The following is an 18,155-nucleotide window of genomic DNA, read 5'->3' on the forward strand; positions in this document are numbered from 1 at the left end:
TAAAATCAAATGACATTACTTTGGTAATGAAAAAAAAAATAGATTTTGATTTTTTTATTGTCACCCCACCACAAATTGGATTTTGATATACTACAATTGCACAAGATTTAAAGTTTTTAGGATAATGTTATAAAAAAAATTAAGATAAAATAAAAATATAGATACATTTGAAAGATTCATAAAATGTCTTTTTTTATTTATTTATAGAAAATAGAATATAAAATCTTTTTATCGGTACAAATTAAAAGACAATTTAATAATTCACGCACTTAATTAATTGAGCATATTTCTTGACAAATAATATAGAATCTAAATTATACTTTCATGTTTTTAAGGGCATGTCTTTAAAAGTGGGATGCACAGATAAATTAATTCCTAAAAAAATATATCTGTGAAAATTTATTATTTAAACTTATAAAAATGTGAGAAATTAATAAACTTGGTATAATAATATAAAGTCGTAGTATATAATATAATATTGAATTAAATGCCATGTGTGTAGACTGAGTCATCAGCAGAGAAGCGAGGAGGAGGGAGGTGGAGTGCGGGCGAGGGTAACTAACCAACGCTAAGCAGTTGTTGAGTTTGGTTGGTAGTAGATGAGCGAAGTGTTGACGATGGCGGACGTCACGGCGAACTTGCAAGCAGCAACCACCGCATCCACCCCTTACGCGCTCCCCACCAATCTCCCTCTCCTCTCCGCTTTCCTCTCCTTCGCTCTCGCACAGTTCCTCAAGATCTTCACCTCCTGGTGCGTCCGTCTCTTAACGCGTTTCCTTTCCGTGAATTTCAGCTCAGATTTCTTCCGTACAATCGTTGTTTTCCTCATTCGTTAGATCAAATCACTACGACAAGAAAAACGCGCGTGTTTGTTTGTGTTTTTTTAGGATCCAGCACGATACTTCCTTTTTGGACGCTTCTGTTGCAAATATTTTGTGCTTTCGTCCATAATTCGTGTTTCGTGTTATATATTCGGTTAAGAATTTAGTGAGATTTGATTTTAGGGCTTGAAATTAAAGTACGGTCCGGCCTTTTGTTTTCTGTTCTAAAAATTAGAGAATTGAGAATGAATGATGAATCTACGGAGATGATTCATTCTGTTATGCTTATAGACACGCTTCAGTTTTTTAGCATCTACATTGTCTTTCTTTGAGTTTGAGCAATCAAATGTTTGGTTTGGTATTATAGGAATTTAACTTTTAGTAGAACAGTAGTTATTTAAGCTGTTTGTTTCTCTAACGGGAAAATGGAATGAATATCATATGAATATCATATTTAGATGTGTGCACGTGTTTGCTAACATCTTGTCACGGGTGTAAGCAAATTTTTGGAGGTTTGAATATACGATATTGCGTTTTTTTGTCTCTAAAACTGAATAATTTCTTATCGCAGACCTCTATTTGATCGGAAATATGAGCTTAATTTTTTCCAAAACTTTTCTCCTAGATATTCAGGTATAAGGAAAAGAGATGGGATTCTAAAAGGCTGCTTGATTCGGGTGGAATGCCTTCGTCACATTCTGCAACAGTCTCGGCTCTGGCTGTTGCTATAGGTCTCCAAGAAGGGGCAGGATCAACTGCTTTTGCAGTTGCCGTGGTCTTGGCGTGTATTGTATGTATTTTATTGTCTTGTTTGTGTTTAAAATATCTGTTTCCTGATTTGCCTTAACTTGCAATTTCTTTCACTTTTACTTGTGTTGTTTTCGTGCATTTTATTTCATTTTTCTGGTTTTGATATGTCTGGAAATATGTTCACATAGTACTTTGCTTTCTTTTGTTTTCTTTGGTATACGTATAGTGCTTTCTTTTGTGTTTGGTCTGAAAAAGTTTTATTGTATTAATTAACTATGATTTTATGTTTTAAGAAGCCATAATATGTTCCAGTATTAGGATCAAGATTAACAATGATCTACATAAGTTGGGACTTGGAAGAGAAATAAAATACGACTGTGCTGTGATTTTCTTTCAGCTTCATGTACAATATTTATTTAGTGAGGATCTCTGCCTTTTGAATCCTTTGATGCCACAATTCCAAATTATTCCTTATCCTCTGAAAAACAACTCCAATAGCAAATTTAACATTTCCATTATGATTGTCATGATGCTTCCATTGATGGAGTATTAAAGAATACATTGTATGTGAATGAAATTTACTATTACTATTTCTTTTATATATGTTGGTTTTAGTCTCAAAAAGTTATAGTTCTTATGTTAGTAACATCTTTTTGTCTCATGTGAACTACGTCTACTTTGGAAGATTCTACAATATGCTGATTGTTATTTTCTTCATAATTCTCTCTTTAGAAGAAATTGTTAAGGAATCATTTGACAAATGTGTTGAGCTTCCTTATCTTTGGTATTATAATTTGTTTTAAGGAATCTTTACTATAGTCGAGCGGGATGATTAGATTTTCTGTAACTTTTGTAAGGTCATGTATGATGCCTCGGGAGTTAGACTTCATGCAGGTAGACAAGCAGAAGTAAGTTTATTTACATAATGGTAGTGTTATTCTTTTGCTTTACATTGTGCCCTTACTTTATATACACACACACATTTCATATGTTGTTTCTGTTACGTACTGCAGTTGCTTAATCAAATTGTGTGCGAACTACCTCCAGAACATCCTTGTTCCAATGTCAGACCTCTGCGTGATTCACTTGGTCATACTCCACTTCAGGTGCGTTGTGCTTTTTGCTGTGCTTAAGGTTGTTCCCTTGCTTTCTTGTTATGATAGATGCTGTGAAGCACCGACACGGCCCCAAATAGTGGTGTCCCTGTTTCCGACTCGCCGACGACACGGACATGCGCCCGACACGCACCGGATACGTGTTGGACACGCACTCGCTGTGTCCAGGTTATTTTTTTAAAACCTTTGACACGATACTGGACACAGCAAGTCAACACACACGATACAACTTTTGTTATTTTTTTTCTTTTCAAAATCATATTTTTTTTAAATCTTAAAAGATAAAAGATTAGATTTTAAATTATAATAATAGATTAAATTTCTGATTATTTCCTCTTCACGTCGTTTATGCTTCCTATATTTTTTTTAAAATCTTAAAGATAAAACATTATATTTTAAATTATAATAACAGATTAGAATTTAGATTAAATTAAATTAGAATAACAATATTTTCTCTTCACGTCAGTTGTGTCACTTCTTCACTCACGTAAATCTTTACTGGTTCCCTCGTTCATGTCTATTTGTTATTGGTTTGAGTTTGTTGTTGCTGCCGTTTGTTCAGCTTATGACCTTCGTAGTGTTTACGGTTGCTGACTTTGACTTGCTGTTTGTTGCGTTTGTGGTTGCTGACCTCTGATTTACTGTTTTGGTTCTGACTGGGTGCATTGTAACTTTGTAAGGTTTACACCTTTGAAACCTTTTCTTTACTTTCCAATTTTTATAATTTTTTCTTTATCTTTCTTAGGCTTGTAAGAATTTTTAGTTTAATATTTTTTTCTTTACTTTCTTACTGACTAATACATTTAATACTTTCAGATTTTTAATTTTATATCCTATTTTGATAATAGTTTTTAAATATAACAGTTAACCATTCATAGTTTTTTTTTAAATTGGTCATTGTGTTCTTATTTTTTTATATTGATTAATTGTAGATGTGAGTACTTCTATTTTATTATAGTCATGAATGGCTAAGTGAAGATTCAAATAGAATTCCTCCACACCAAGATGGAGAACTTACTCGTGAAAGATTGAAATGCCTCAAAAGGTATTTTGATGATGATAATGAAAGAAGGCAAGTGAACGCAAAGTTTGCAAACTTTTCTGGTGGAAGATAAGACTTTGATGATATTGACTCTTTAAGGGATAAAGGTCTAATGGAGGCAAAGTCTTGGTGGCTAGTTCATGGTGTTCATGCACTAACACTTCAAAAGATTGCTCTTAAGTTACTAGGGAAACCTTTTTCATCATCATGCTGTGAAAGAAATTGGAGCACTTACTCTTTTATTCATTCAATCAAAAGAAACAAGATGACACCTCATCGGACAGAAGATCTAGTATTTGTTTATAGTAATCTTCGTCTTCTTTCTAGAAATTCCCCACAATATCATCAAGAAGAAACTAAAATGTGAAACATTGTTGGAGATGAGTTTGAATCATTTGATGAGAATAAAATTCTTAAAGTTGCTAATTTATCCCTTGATGAACCAGAATTAGAAGTTGTGTTTTTTAATGATGATGATCAAGAAGGAAGAGAATGAACTTAGATAGATTAAGATTAATAGTTTTTTATTTATCTTTTCAATTATGATGATTTATCTTGGTGTTTTTTTAGGTGAGACTCTTTATTAAATATATTAGTAAGTTTGTTTTAGATTATTTTTTAAAGAGACAAAGTTTTTGTCTTGTGAAATTTTCTTTTAAATGATAATGATACTATTTAATATAATTTTTTGATGCTTATATATATATATATATATATATATATATATATATATATATAGACAAAGTTCATGTCGTGTCCCCGTTTCTTATGTTTTAGAATTTAGCCATCATGATGTCGTGTCCGTGGTCAGTGTTGGAGTCCGTACTTCATAGGATAGATGTCTACTTTTCTTTTCTCTTTGGTGACCAGTAATTTCCTTCAATTTTCATTGACAAGTAATATCTGTTGTTGGAGTATTTATACGTATGAATAGAGATTCTACAGAAGCTCTTGCAATAGCATATTTCATGTTTGGCTGATCCTCATAATAGCTGCCCCTACTTTTCACAGTCCAATTGCCATCATATTTATGTTACATAGTTGCTAAGCATTATTGGTACATTACTACATTAGTTTCTCACGTGGTATGTGTGGTATAGTAGGATGCAGGAGTTGTGTTATAAGAACCATTACTTGTGGGAAGCTTTGGGGTCCTCTGTTTTTGATTGTTGCATACATATTTTAATACCAGTGAGGCAGTGACTACCGTTTTCTTTTGTACAGGTTGTTGCCGGTGGCATATTGGGATGCATTATAGCATTTTTGATGAGAAGATCAAGTTAAGATGCCATGTGATGTGACTGATACTAATCCTCTACCTTGTCTCAAATGTCGGTGCATGACCGAAATGAGAGCATCATGGAAAGGGCAAAAAAGCCTTCTGTTGCAAGTATGCAAGTAAGTAAAGTGCGTTGAAGGTTCACCTGGAAGATCCTGTGTCCTGACTTTTGGAAATTCAGATTTCTCTTGTACACAGTAATTAATCGGTTTGTTGATTCTGCTTAATTGATTGTTCAAAACAATTTGAGATCACACTGGCTATTCTTTGACTTATTTTTTCACCTATTGTTGCAAATCAAAACTTTGAAAGGCCCTTGAATGGAGGTTGCATTTTGTGTTTCATCCTTGAGTAGATTAAGATTAATGTTTCTCCATGGTTATGACAGTTTTGACTTTCAAGCTTTTTAATTATACTTGTTTGAGTGTGATTTTCATCCGTTGGAGGTGATTTATGGATTAGTAGTGTTAACCCCTGTTTGGTTTTGCGTCCGATTCCTCCATCCTTGCATCAAACTCCTTAGTAGTGTTAAAACCACTAACTTTTTTAATAATAACAAAATCAAATTAAACTAATTAAATTAAATAAATAGAAACATCAAATTAATAATTAACCATTTTCGTATAAGAACGACTCTTGGACTTGGACATCACATCAAATAACAATTAATTCAATTAAAATTATATCCAAATATAGAATAATTATTTTAATAGTTAAATAAATAATATTATAATTATAACAAAATTAAAAATATATATTTAATTTAAAATATAATTTAATTCTTAAATGTATATATATATATATATATTTATTTATTTATTGATTTTGATTGAATTAAAATATAATTAATAATTTAATCTATGATTTATTTTAAGTATATAAATAAATATTACTTTTAGAAAATGTGAAATAAATTTTCTGTAAATTTTCTGGAATCCAATAAGAATGTGATTACGTTTCATTTTTTAACTGTTGTCTATTATAAACCCACCCCCGACCCGGCCATTGCCATCCTACTTAGGCCACAATACGGCAACATCAGTTTCCTTTCTCGGCAAGTAACGTTGCTGCCCAGTGCCCTCTCTCTAACAATTCAAATTACAAAAAATGGAGGGAAATATAAATTAGGCCGTTTCTCTTTCTGTTACCTAACAATTGCATGAACCAAAAGAAGTAGGATTTCCATGGCGGAAGCCTTAGGCCCTAATCCAACGACGGACCACAAAAAGACGGTTCCCATGTCCGCTCGTATCCAATCTCCGACGAGCCCTTTCTTCGTGGGCTCCAACAACGACCAGCTTGAACGGGCCCAGACCCGTGAAGCCCGCGCCGCCGCAATCCGCCGCAAGCCCCTCGCCGCCAACTTCCACCCCCAACCATCCCATTCTCATCCCTGTCTCAACAAACACCAGATTCTCGACTTGTTCCATAACTGCATAAAACTTGCCTCCGAAAATGCAATCATCATTATCATATTCTGTTATTTATTATTTATTATTGCTTTTGATATGAGGGAAAGATTATTTTGTTTTTGTTTTTGGGCAGAAAATTAATCAGAAAAACACATGGGAGTTGGATTTGATTGACCACCTCACTGATATTATTAGGTCTGAAGAAGGGAATCACGAGGAGACTAATTTTCAAATAGTAAGTTCTGCTTGCTACTTCATTTCTATGTTCCTTGCTTTCAAAAGTTGTTGGAATTTTCAGTTCGGTTTCTTCCCAAACCTACCTAAATTTTGAGAAGACTAAAATATAATTTTGGTTGACTCGTCTAAATTTTTTGTTTCAGTTTGGTCCTCTAATTTTAAAAAGTTCCTCTTTGGCCCCTAAAATTGTTTGTTAGACACTCAAACTAACTCGGTCTTTTCTTTAGGTTACCACATTAACTTGATCAACTTGGTGAGATGTGACAAACTGTGAGAAATATCATGTTAGATGACCTTTTGCCATGTCAGCTAAAATTAACTATTAATACAAAAAGCTGATGGAAGGAAATTAAGCCTTTAAGGGATCAAAATGAAACTTTAAAAACTTGGAGTGGCCAAGGCCAAACTAAAACAAAAAATTAAGCTCAGGGATCAAAATTATATTTTATTCTTTTGAGAATGGTAAGAAAATAATATCATCTTTCTGCGGGCACTGCCTGGTTTTGTGGGTTCTGATTTCCTGAATTGTGTCTTTGTTTAGTACATTTATGTGTTTATGAAATGATGTTTCTTTATATGCAGTTTCTTTCAATGAATGTCATCTACAGTAATTCTAAAACCTCGCTTTGGAAAGCCAATTTAAAGGAGAAATGATAATTTTTCATTAAGTTATCTCAACAAGCTGTTAAAAATGTTATTATTTTTCTATAATAAGTTAATATTTTGAATTAAGTTATTGTTTACATTTTATTTTTATCACGCACACATGGACTTGCAAGTGTAAATATCAGTGTTGTTAAATAGCAGCCATGGCATTGCCATGGTGGATTTTTTGCCAACCGCTGTAGACAATTTGCGAAGGAAGGCCTGCCATGGCAGCGCCATAAGGTGCAATGGTGTGTTTATATGGCAGAATTTTGGCCTTCCGCCATGTTCTGCCATTGATAACACTGGTAAATATACTATCAATGAGACACCTGCGACACTAAAAGCAGATTCATGTATGCATTACTGTTATATTCATTGGTTTTTTGTTTGGGCAGGCAAGCTGTACACTTGAAGCTGGAGTCAAAATATACTCCTTAAGGGTGGATTCGGTGCATTCCGAGGCATATAAAGTCCTTGCTAGAATGAATAGAGCAGGCCAAGATACCGAGGAAGGTTACAATAATTATCCTTTTATATTCTGAACTTTTTCTGCCCTTCTATAGCAATATTATCCTTTGGTTTGCAGATGGGGGCCATGGGAATTGTTTTCTTCCTTAATTGTACAAGTTATACAGTTTTACTCAATGTTTGGTATCTTAAGAATTTTTGAACTATGAATGGCTGCAGTACTATTGGTACATTTACTTTTTATTCTTTATTAGTTTCTAATGCACGGTGTCATAGTGTTCAGACACTACTTTAGGGAGTTTTAATGCTGAAAGTGGACAAGCAAGAAGGAAGGAAGTTGACAAAAAGGTTGATTCTCTGGATATTTGGATTGAAATCATACATTTTGCTAAGTTCTAAGAGGTGTTTTTCCATGCAGTTCTCACCTTTATCAACATTGGAATCATCTTTTGAGGTTCTTAATGTAAAGAAGTTTGACGGTGATCTCAAATCTCTTTTTATTTCTGTTACTTGTTTGGCATGAGGGATAGAAATTGTGCTGACCCTGTATTTGTTTTTTCAGTTGCATTTGCTGTGGATCCACTCTATCGTCAGATGTCAGCACAATTTGATGAAGGTGGAGCCAAAGGCCTTTTGATGAATAATCTTGGCATATATGGTAAATGTAGGTTGCTCTTCGATTCACTAGAAGTGCCAGGGAAGTGCATAACCAGTCAAAATGAAAGTGATATTTCAGATACAATTGATCTTTCTTTCGCCAGAGGTATATTGATCATTTAAATGGTGTGGTAAAACTGGTATAACATTATAAATGCAAACATTCAATATGAATCAGGGACTTAGTTGTCTTTTACTCTTTACTCCTGTATAGATTGTGTTGAACAAATGATATTGGACATACATACGAAGGGTGAAATCTCTCCAACTCTGAGGGTGATAGTAAATCAATTTGATGAAAATAATAAAAGGCCTTCTGATTTTCAATCTTCTACTGAGAAATCAGGTGAAGAGTTTGATGCAGCTATTGATAGTGAACTTGCCACTGAAAAAGAATATGAGAACTTCCCCTCCTGGAGTAATGATCATGATAGTGAAGCATTTCCTGCTGAATGGGGCTCTGATGATGCAGACCCAACTTTTCCAAGTTACCATCAGGTTTGCTAATGTTTCAGCCATACAACATCAATGCTTGTCTTGGAAGATATTTTAAAATTGTTTATTTGTTATTATATTAAGTGTTTGATGGGCCTTAAATAACATTGTAGGAAAAAGAACCTTTTCATTCCCAAGACCCTCCTGATATGGATGACATATTTGAAAATGTTGATGGGTATTTGTTTTTGAGTCTGGGTTTTAGGTCAAAGAAAAATGCATGGGCAGGCACTGATCATTGGAAGTTTCAAAAAGCTAAAGGTAGGATATAGGAGGCCAGTTAGAGATTGTAAAGCTTATTTGTATATGCATTTGGGAGTTCAGTGTGTTAATCAATTCTGAATCTGTTTCTAGGCTCAGAATCAGAGGTTCATCGTGCTTCTGAGGATGTGTTGGTCCAGAAAACCAGGCAGCCAGGGACAAAGAGACAAGTCGAAGTTGATTTAGATTTCACAAGTTTTGTCGAGAAAAAAATATCCGATATCTTTTCTCCTCCCAGGAATCCCAAATCATTACAGCTACCTGAAAATATACCACCTAGCATTACAAAACTTCCAGAGGACTGCCACTATGAACCAGAGGATCTTGTCAATTTATTTCTTTTGCCTTATGTAAAGGTATTTTATTAAAGTATAGAAATTAGTTTCAAATATCTCTATCCGGAGTATAATTATTTGTTTGTCTGATGCTTGCTATTCTTTCTGCAGTGCATTGGGAGGAAGGCAAGAAAGCTCTCAGGTAAAATGTACTATTGTGATCTCAATAATTTTCTTTATATCCGCTGATTCATTGTCTGTCAATACACAGGACATTTTAGAGTGTTTTCATTTATTACTGATTGCGTTTAAAACTCAGGTGAATTTGCAGATGTATCAGGAGAACAATGCAATAACTATGAATCATTCCCTTCCTGGGACAATGGAAGTGTTTGTGATGATGATGTTACTGATGTACATAGTGAAATGGATGACTCTACCTCACTTATTTCTCAGCCACGTCAGGTGGGTTTACTGTTTTTTTATAGAATAATTTAACACTGTTGCTCTTGATATATGATTATTTATTGTATGATTGTATCATAAATTCATAATTCATACATGCAGATTCAAGGATAATATCTTTCACGAGTTCTTCTATTCCTCTTCATTAATTTTACTTTCCATACACAATTTTGCCAAAAGTTATTGCAGTTAGAGCATAAGTATGATTATTTCCAAATAACACAGATCAATAAAGTTGAAGTCCAGTATGACAAAACATTCAAACAAGTCAATGTTCAGGCTCTGAAAATAACACTTTGGGACCATATTCAAGAATCCGTTCAAGTTCCGATTCAGGTATGCTAAGGTTTCATCATTTCTGGAAAGGCTCTGCCTGGTACTGTATATGCCTTGTCTAGTTATAGGATGAGTTTGTTTAAACTTAAAAAAAGCAACTTTAAAATAAGTATTTTTTTTAAGAAACAGATAAGATTTTCTTTTCAAAATAAGTACTTTTGTTTTAAGCAGAAACAATTTAGACAAATACACTAAAACATTTTATTAAAATAAACGCTTATTTCTACAAATAAGTTTAAACAAACTACCTCATAAACTTTCAATATCATCCTCTTTTGAACCTTCCCTAACTAAAATAAAATGCTTGCTGCAGTATGTTTGTGTTGTGTCAACTTTTTTCTCCATTACTCTTACATTGTTAATGCTGAATGTTTTGCCTTACTGTTCTATGTGCCTAGATGATCAATTTTTTTTCCTGTTCTTTGAAGTTGAGCGGTAAGTTATAATTCTTTCATTGGTTGCTTAAAGGGTAAAAAAGAAGTGGTATCTTTCAAGCACATGTTGACCAACTTTCCTAGTAAATGCAATGCTGCTGCAACTATTAGTGACATATCTCCACATTTGTGTTTCATATGCCTATTGCATTTGGCTAATGAGAAAGGATTGAACATCCAAAGCTGCCCCAACTTGGATGATCTTGGCATATGCCTACCTGATGATGGTGCCACTATTACTGGAACAGTTTAGATCTGCTTCACTCAATTATATCTTCTCTTGAGGAAATAGGAAATATTTTGACTAGTCTTTATGTGCAGTTCGCTTGCTTGCTCTGATGCTTTTATTGTTTGCAGAAAATACTATATTTTCTACCGCATATTATCAGAAGATTGTAAATAGAAGGTTTTGGATGTGAAACACTGATAGGGTGAAAGACTGATAAAATGAGTGAATTCGAATTAACTTCTAAATACATATAAAAGGAAAATAAAATGAACTAAGGTAAAATAAATGAAATTTTCCTTAAGTTAAAAGAAAGTTAGTGACAACTAATTCTTTTTTATAAATATTTTGGGCTGTTTCTCATTTATAATGGTTTTTAAATTATTTTAATGTTAAAATTGATGTCTAAATTATTGTAATTATTTTTCAAATAACAAGTTGGAATTGTGAAGTCAATGGAGTTAAATACTTCTAACAAAAGAAGTTGGCCCATCACAAAGTAACAAACTCCGATTCGAATATTTTTCAAGGGAGACACTTATCTTTGTGTCTTTTATAGAAGATTAAGAATGACATGACAAAATTCTCATAAAAAGGGTAAAATTTGTGCTTGCACGAATTGTATTAGTACATGTTAAGTGTCTGGACAATAGTTAAGCAGGGACATGAGGTGGATGTGGTCCCTGGGAGCTCGTGAAACATGAGTTTGTTGTAAATGTCTTCCTTCTTTCATATATGAGCCTTTTGCAAGAATTGCTCCCTTTACTCTTCACTTCAGATATTTTATACCACTTCAGATATTTTATACCAGCAACTTTAAGCTCAACTCTGCGGTCATATTCACTGTTTTAAATGATGCATCAAAGATCTACTGCTGCATTCAATTGAGCAAGAAGCTCGACAAATAAAAGGATAGAAAAATTTGCAAGTGTCTTTGGAGTGTGCAATCATATACGAACGATTATTTAAAAAAAAATGTTTTTTAATTTTTTTTAATAAGATTTAATAATCAATATTTTCTTCAGTCATGAAAGATAAAATATACAAAAAGAATTGATACTTTGCATAATACTTTTCTAGAACAATATAATTTTGAATGTAAATTACACTTATGAGTAAGATGGATTATTTGATAAGAGAGAAAGAGAGAGATTGGAGTGACAGAGATCATAAAACTAAGATGGATTATTTGATAAGAGAGAAAGAGACTGAAAATAACTTCAAAAATAGTGAGACATACTTTCCCATTTTTTACTTATTTCATACCATATTTCTATTTTTCTTTAACTAAATATTTTTAATTTTTATTTTATTCTCATACATTTCTTTTTTCTCTACCAATCAGGACATTTGAGAAATTATATTGACATAATAAGTCAATACACAATTAATATTGTAAAATACTATGATCATGCTTTTAGTATGCTTGAGAAGAGAAATATCATCGTATTAGGGTGGCATTTAAGACATTGGCGTCTAATCTGTACGGAGACACGACGTGTGGTAACAAAAGAGCTAAATACCAAAACAAGTGTTTCCCCATTGATCCCACCCCTACCACATGGTCCATCAAGGTGAAAGAAAGAGAGTCATTGGGTTTCAATTGTTCACATTGGATTGCATAGCAACACAAATCCAAAAATATTGGACAATATAATAATAATATCTCATTAACTCCTCCTTTCTCCTCATCACATATTCACATCAAAGAGCAACCACCACACCACACAGCACTTCCCTTCTCCTCCTCCACCATGTCATTGCCACCGCCGTCGCTGGTAACGGCGGCGACTCCGACGGAGCTTCCGATCCGGCAGATTCCGGGAAGCTACGGGTTCCCGTTGCTGGGCCCCATCTCGGATCGGCTTGACTACTTCTGGTTCCAGAAGCCAGAGAGCTTCTTCAGAAAGCGAGTGGAGAAATACAAGAGCACCGTGTTCCGCACCAATGTTCCTCCCTCCTTCCCCTTCTTCGTTAACGTTAATCCCAACGTAATCGCGGTTCTCGACGTGAAATCATTCTCCCACCTCTTCGACATGGACCTCGTCGACAAGAAGGATGTTCTCGTCGGAGACTTTGTCCCCAGCGTCGCCTTCACCGGAAACATGAGAGTCGGCGTTTACCAGGACACTACCGAACCTCAACATTCCAAGGTACACTTCTTCATTTATTAATTTATTCCTTCAATTTCGTTTCTGAATTATGAATTTTTACAATTTAGGTGAACATTGAAGAAATTCAACTTTAATTTTTCGGTCACTGATTTTCACTGTAGAGGAGTAATAATATCAACTAAGAAAATAAAGGTGCACCATAGGTTTTTCTATTATCGTTTTATGTGAGGGGAGATTGGGAATTTAGACGTTGCACGCATAGAAACAAAACAAATTGAGAAGAAAAGAAGCGTGTTAGGAAGGAAACAAAAAGTATGTACATATGTTCAGCACTGTAGGGACTACGAAGTGTGACGTCGTTTTCAAGTCCTTTCTTCGAGTTACAATGCCTAGCTCGTTAACTGGATTATTATCATGTGGTGTGCAATGAAGCAGGGTCAGTTTCAGTTGCCCTCTTTGTATTGGGTATAGAATGTGAATCTTGTCTTTAGGATATTAATTAAAAAATTAAGAGATAAAATATTTATCATAAAAATCATATGAGAATATAAAAAAAAATCATTAATAATATAATTTTATATATTTTAATAAAAAAATTTCTTTTGTTAGTTCTTTAACCAATGCACTGAAGGCTCTAGTTAGCAGTCATAGATTATAATTTAAAGTTGGAGTATAATGAAAGAAAAAAAACATAAATATTTATTTTTGTCTTTAAATTTATTAGGCGGTTTACATTAAGATCCCTAAAAGATAAAAAATTAATGTCTCATCCCCAAATTTGTAAGAAGTGTAACAAATTAGTCCTACCGTTAGTTTTCTTTGTTAGACATATAATGTAAGAGTTGCTAATAATTTCATGCAATATGAGACTTAATTGAAAATTTAAAACTGCTTTCTAGGGACCAAAATGATAATAAATGTTAAGTTTAAGGACTAAAATGTTAGTAAGTGGTTAAATTCATGAACTAAAATGACGGATAAGTTACTAAATTTAGAGACCAAATAAAAAAATTAACTTTTTAACATTTGTCAACCATGTGAATTACACGTTACAACTGTCAGGTGTCACATCATCACTAGAAGTGTCATATAGACACAATAAATTAATTTGTTCACTTTTTGCAAATTTGAGGATACAATTTTAATTTTCCATCTTTGAGGGACTTAATTGCTACAGCCTAACAGATTTAAGAAAGAAAATGAAATATTTACCCAAGAAAAAAAGAAGGAAAAATTGCACTTGCCTTCTTTCTACCAAGGACAAAACCTAAATAGAGCTTCATAATCAATTAGAACCAAAGTTCTATCTCCATAATTTTTATAATTTATAATGGTTGACAAAGTGGTAACGACTTTTGTTCATTAACTAAGTAGTTTAGTTGATCTCGTATATAAAATAAATTATGTTAAGGAAAAAATATTTATTTTGTGTGCTCCCATAATCTCCAACAAAAATTAATTATTGTTTTAGCATGTACAACTTTGTACTAATACCAAATGATTAGAAAAAAAATTATAATTCTTTGATACAAACTTTTTATTAGATATAGATTATTTAAATAAAACTCTAATTGTGATTGTTGAACCACACATATAATACTTAAGCAATCGTATTTAAAATCTGTACTTTCCACAGTCAAAAAAAGATTTGTACTTTCCTAAATGACCTAATGCTCTAGCATTTAGAAAACACTTACCTCCCATAAATAGCACCGGAGAAGGAGTGTATGCGTAATTTTATTAAATAAAGCAAAGTCTGTGTAATTTTATTAAATTGGAGGAGTATAATTTAATAGGACTTTTGACGAAGTGAGTGCAATATTTCCAAAAAAAAAAAAAAGAAACTAAGTTTAGGGTAATTGGTGGAGATAAATGTTAGTTGCATGTACATTTTCCTAAAAATATATATCCATCTAAATTGAGTTAGACAAATTTTGCAATTTGAATTTCTGTTTTTCACAAAAAAAGAGGCTAAGTTTAGGGGTAGGTAAGAGATTTTGTTTGTGTGAACTATACGTTCTAAGAAAGTTGAAGTTTGATTTTTTGAATGGTTTAAATTTAGTATAGTATTAGAGTAAAAAACTTATATTGATTTCTAATAATATGTTAACACATCAATAAGAAGGTACGATTTTTAGATAATAAAAAAAATTGCTGACTTTTTTAATATAAATTTAATAATGTAAAAGTAAGTCAATCATAAACTAAAGAAAGTACATTTTAAATGTATTTTTTCATCTAGATTAATATAACCCACGTTTTATTTTGAGAGCTAATTTAATTATTCACTCTGTTAGCGCAAAGAATTTTGATTGTTGAGTAAACACACTAATTAATATTGAGAATAAAAGATCAGTGAGTCCCCAAAATAATGAATGTCGCATTTTCGTGTTTAATTTTGGAAGGCTTTGCACTATTGATCCATGATTAAGAGCTACGAATCAATCACTCATCAGCAATAACATTCATAAAAATTTGATTGTGTAGTTGATTCATGCTGCATGCAGGTGAAGAACTACATCATGGATATTCTGAAAAGAAGCTCAGGCATATGGGTATCAGAACTAGAATCAAACCTAGACACACTGTGGGACAACATCGAAGCATCACTCTCGAAATCCTCATCAGTTTCGTACCTTTTCCCGTTACAACAGTTTCTCTTCACGTTCCTCTGCAAAGTCCTTGCCGGTGCAGACCCTGCACGTGACCCTAAAATCGCAGAGTCAGGCTATTCCATGCTTAATAGTTGGCTCGCTCTTCAGCTGCTCCCCACAGTCAGCGTGGGCATCCTTCAACCCCTGGAAGAAATCTTCCTCCACTCCTTTGCCTACCCTTTCTTCCTCGTCGGTGGAAACTACAACAACCTCTACAACTTCATCAAGCAACAAGGTTTCCTACTTTTATTTCTCTTATTAATTTGCCCACATTTTTTTTTAATTAATGTTGCATAGTTAGTAATTAATAATGGTTACCAATTAGGTTTTATGGTTGTTCTTTATCTTCCTATCATGATTAATTTGTGATTTTAGCTGTTTTTTTTCTTCTAAAATTAATTTTTTAATTATTATAATCATTTTTTTAATCTAAAATCACAAAAGAGATTGCTTGGTTGACATCAAATCAAGAGAAAAGAAGATTTTTTTAAATTTTTTTTTGAGTCTCACATTTTTATTTTTCTATTTTAATTTAAATATTTTTTTCTCTCTTCTCTTCTCTCCAATCAAATAATCCCACAATTTGATTGAGTGTAAGAATGGACTTTGACAACAAAATGATTTGAATGATTTAGCAGCAAAAAAAAAATTTTATTTTAAAGATTCAGGATATAATTAATTAAAGTGTGTGAAACTATTGTATTTACAGTTTTACATCATTTAATAAAATTTTATAAAATATAAAATTAAGCAATTATAGAAAGTTCTTTTTTGTAAGATAAAATTTAAGTGTAATATTTTTAACATTTTAATAGTATATTCTAATGCAATCTTTTTAAAATTTAAATTATTAAAAAATATAAATATTATATTATATAAATATATTTTTAATTGGTTTTAAAATTACTTTTTTATTAAATTATTTAAATTTTTTAAGAGTTTATTAAATTAATTTTTTTAATAAGAAAATAATATTATTAAATATAATTATTTTGTTATATTATTTAATTTTTTAGGTGAATATTTTTTAAAAAAATTTGAATTTTATCTAATAATATATTTATTTTAGTAAAAAAATTAAAACTTTTAATATTATTTTTTTACTAAATATAATTTGTTTGTTTATGTTATTAGATTTAATTAAAAACGATAGTTTTAGTTTAACAATTTATTTATAGAAAAACATTATATTACATTATCAATAAAATATTTAAACAATCACATTTTTTTAAGAAAAAAACTTAAAGATAAAGATATGTTAAGACAATTGTTTGTGTTGTTATGTTTTCGAAAAATTCACATTTTTTTTTCTACTTTCTCGTTCATTCATGTTGTGTCCATCTTAATAGGAATACGAGTTAAAAAAGGACGATGCTTTGCAATCCTCTCTCCTTGGATCAAAATCTCTCTAATCTCCTTCATATTCTTGCTACTGATTTCTTGTAACAAATAATAATGTATATTGGAAATTTTTTTTGAAAGAGGTGTATTATGAGAATTTTGAAGAGAGAGAGTATATTTTGGTAAAAAAACCACAATTTTACATGATTTCCTTGAAGTGATAAATGTAGTAGTAGATTACATCATCATCATCATGCACCCATAAACAAATCAAATCATGAAGATTGGTTAACCAAGAATCCTTGCTTAAACAGGCAAGGACACTATAAACCGGGGCGCAATCGGGTTCGGGTTAACCGAAGAAGAAGCCATCCACAATTTGCTCTTCGTGCTGGGCTTCAACTCCTACGGCGGATTCTCCATTTTTCTCCCCTCTCTGATCGATGCCATAGCCAGCAACTCCGCATTGCAGGAGAAGCTTAAAAAAGAAGCGAGAGAAAAGGGCGGGTCAACGCTGACCTTCGACTCGGTCAAAGAGATGGACCTGATCCAATCCGTGGTCTACGAAACGCTGCGCATGAACCCTCCGGTTCCACTCCAGTACGGTCGAGCCCGAAAGGACTTCCGGTTGAGTTCGCACGACTCGGTCTTCCACGTCAAGAAGGGCGAGTTGCTGTGCGGCTTTCAGAAGCTCGTCATGAGGGACTCCGTTATATTCGACGAACCGGACCGGTTCAAGCCGGACCGGTTCACCCAAGAGAAAGGGGCCCAGTTGTTGAACTACTTGTATTGGTCCAATGGGCCTCAGACCGGGTCGCCCAGTGTGTCCAATAAACAGTGCGCGGGTAAGGACGTTGTCACACTCACCGCGGCTTTGATTGTGGCGTACCTTTTTCGCAGGTATGATTCCATCCAAGGGGATGGCAGTTCCATCACTGCCCTTCAAAAGACCAAGTGAAAGAAGGGTAAATGTGTATTTTCATTGTGGAGCTTGTATTTTATCTAAGGTATATTATTTACTTGAGAATGATGATCTATTTATATAGAAGAGGCAGGTTTATGCAACTCTTTCATAAACTACAATCTTCAATTGTAACTAACAGATGACTGATACATTTTGTAATC

General features: G+C 32.9%; 3 protein-coding genes across 7 annotated transcripts; all 3 read left to right on the top strand.

The window, feature by feature from the left end:
• Positions 1–474: 474 nt before the first annotated feature.
• Positions 475–5,349, top strand: LOC100786344 (uncharacterized membrane protein YuiD). Of its 3 annotated transcripts, none has more exons than XM_003540238.5 (5): positions 475–751; positions 1,455–1,611; positions 2,429–2,479; positions 2,585–2,677; positions 4,953–5,349. In XM_003540238.5, exons 1-5 carry the CDS (start codon positions 600–602, stop codon positions 5,010–5,012), a joined length of 513 nt encoding a protein of 170 aa, XP_003540286.1. In that variant the 5' UTR covers positions 475–599; the 3' UTR covers positions 5,013–5,349. The 3 variants fall into 3 exon arrangements, with proteins under 3 accessions (XP_003540286.1, XP_014620506.1, XP_040863516.1); XM_014765020.3 differs by lacking the exon at positions 4,953–5,349 and adding an exon at positions 3,619–4,407 and having other exon boundaries at positions 481–751; XM_041007582.1 differs by having other exon boundaries at positions 598–751; positions 1,447–1,611.
• A 657-nt stretch (positions 5,350–6,006) lies between these two features.
• Positions 6,007–11,100, top strand: LOC100777082 (condensin complex subunit 2). 3 transcript variants are annotated; one of them, XM_006592739.4, is made up of 13 exons: positions 6,007–6,464; positions 6,553–6,654; positions 7,700–7,817; positions 8,056–8,120; positions 8,191–8,251; positions 8,335–8,535; positions 8,644–8,927; positions 9,038–9,185; positions 9,279–9,541; positions 9,632–9,662; positions 9,780–9,925; positions 10,151–10,261; positions 10,730–11,100. In XM_006592739.4, exons 1-13 carry the CDS (start codon positions 6,192–6,194, stop codon positions 10,946–10,948), a joined length of 2,022 nt encoding a protein of 673 aa, XP_006592802.1. In that variant the 5' UTR covers positions 6,007–6,191; the 3' UTR covers positions 10,949–11,100. The 3 variants fall into 3 exon arrangements, with proteins under 3 accessions (XP_006592802.1, XP_006592803.1, XP_006592804.1); XM_006592740.4 differs by having other exon boundaries at positions 9,792–9,925; XM_006592741.4 differs by having other exon boundaries at positions 8,776–8,927.
• Positions 11,101–12,464: 1,364 nt separating this feature from the next.
• LOC100784395 (fatty acid hydroperoxide lyase, chloroplastic) lies at positions 12,465–18,153 on the top strand. The gene is made up of 3 exons (XM_003540234.5): positions 12,465–13,074; positions 15,543–15,924; positions 17,345–18,153. Exons 1-3 carry the CDS (start codon positions 12,676–12,678, stop codon positions 17,986–17,988), a joined length of 1,425 nt encoding a protein of 474 aa, XP_003540282.1. The 5' UTR covers positions 12,465–12,675; the 3' UTR covers positions 17,989–18,153.
• Positions 18,154–18,155: the final 2 nt, after the last annotated feature.

Source organism: Glycine max, chromosome 12, assembly GCF_000004515.6.
Source record: "Glycine max cultivar Williams 82 chromosome 12, Glycine_max_v4.0, whole genome shotgun sequence".
NCBI lineage: Eukaryota > Viridiplantae > Streptophyta > Magnoliopsida > Fabales > Fabaceae > Glycine > Glycine max.

Excerpts from the sequence above, each read along its gene's own strand:
- LOC100786344 (XM_003540238.5), top strand. The coding sequence starts at position 600 with ATGAGCGAAGTGTTGACGATGGCGGACGTCACGGCGAACTTGCAAGCA. Across the intron at positions 1,612-2,428 it reads CCGTGGTCTTGGCGTGTATT|GTCATGTATGATGCCTCGGG; the intron begins GTATGTATTTTA and ends AACTTTTGTAAG. Across the intron at positions 2,480-2,584 it reads ATGCAGGTAGACAAGCAGAA|TTGCTTAATCAAATTGTGTG; the intron begins GTAAGTTTATTT and ends TACGTACTGCAG.
- LOC100777082 (XM_006592739.4), top strand. The coding sequence starts at position 6,192 with ATGGCGGAAGCCTTAGGCCCTAATCCAACGACGGACCACAAAAAGACG. Across the intron at positions 8,928-9,037 it reads CTTTTCCAAGTTACCATCAG|GAAAAAGAACCTTTTCATTC; the intron begins GTTTGCTAATGT and ends ATAACATTGTAG. Across the intron at positions 9,186-9,278 it reads GAAGTTTCAAAAAGCTAAAG|GCTCAGAATCAGAGGTTCAT; the intron begins GTAGGATATAGG and ends ATCTGTTTCTAG.
- LOC100784395 (XM_003540234.5), top strand. The coding sequence starts at position 12,676 with ATGTCATTGCCACCGCCGTCGCTGGTAACGGCGGCGACTCCGACGGAG. Across the intron at positions 13,075-15,542 it reads CCGAACCTCAACATTCCAAG|GTGAAGAACTACATCATGGA; the intron begins GTACACTTCTTC and ends TGCTGCATGCAG. Across the intron at positions 15,925-17,344 it reads CAACTTCATCAAGCAACAAG|GCAAGGACACTATAAACCGG; the intron begins GTTTCCTACTTT and ends TTGCTTAAACAG.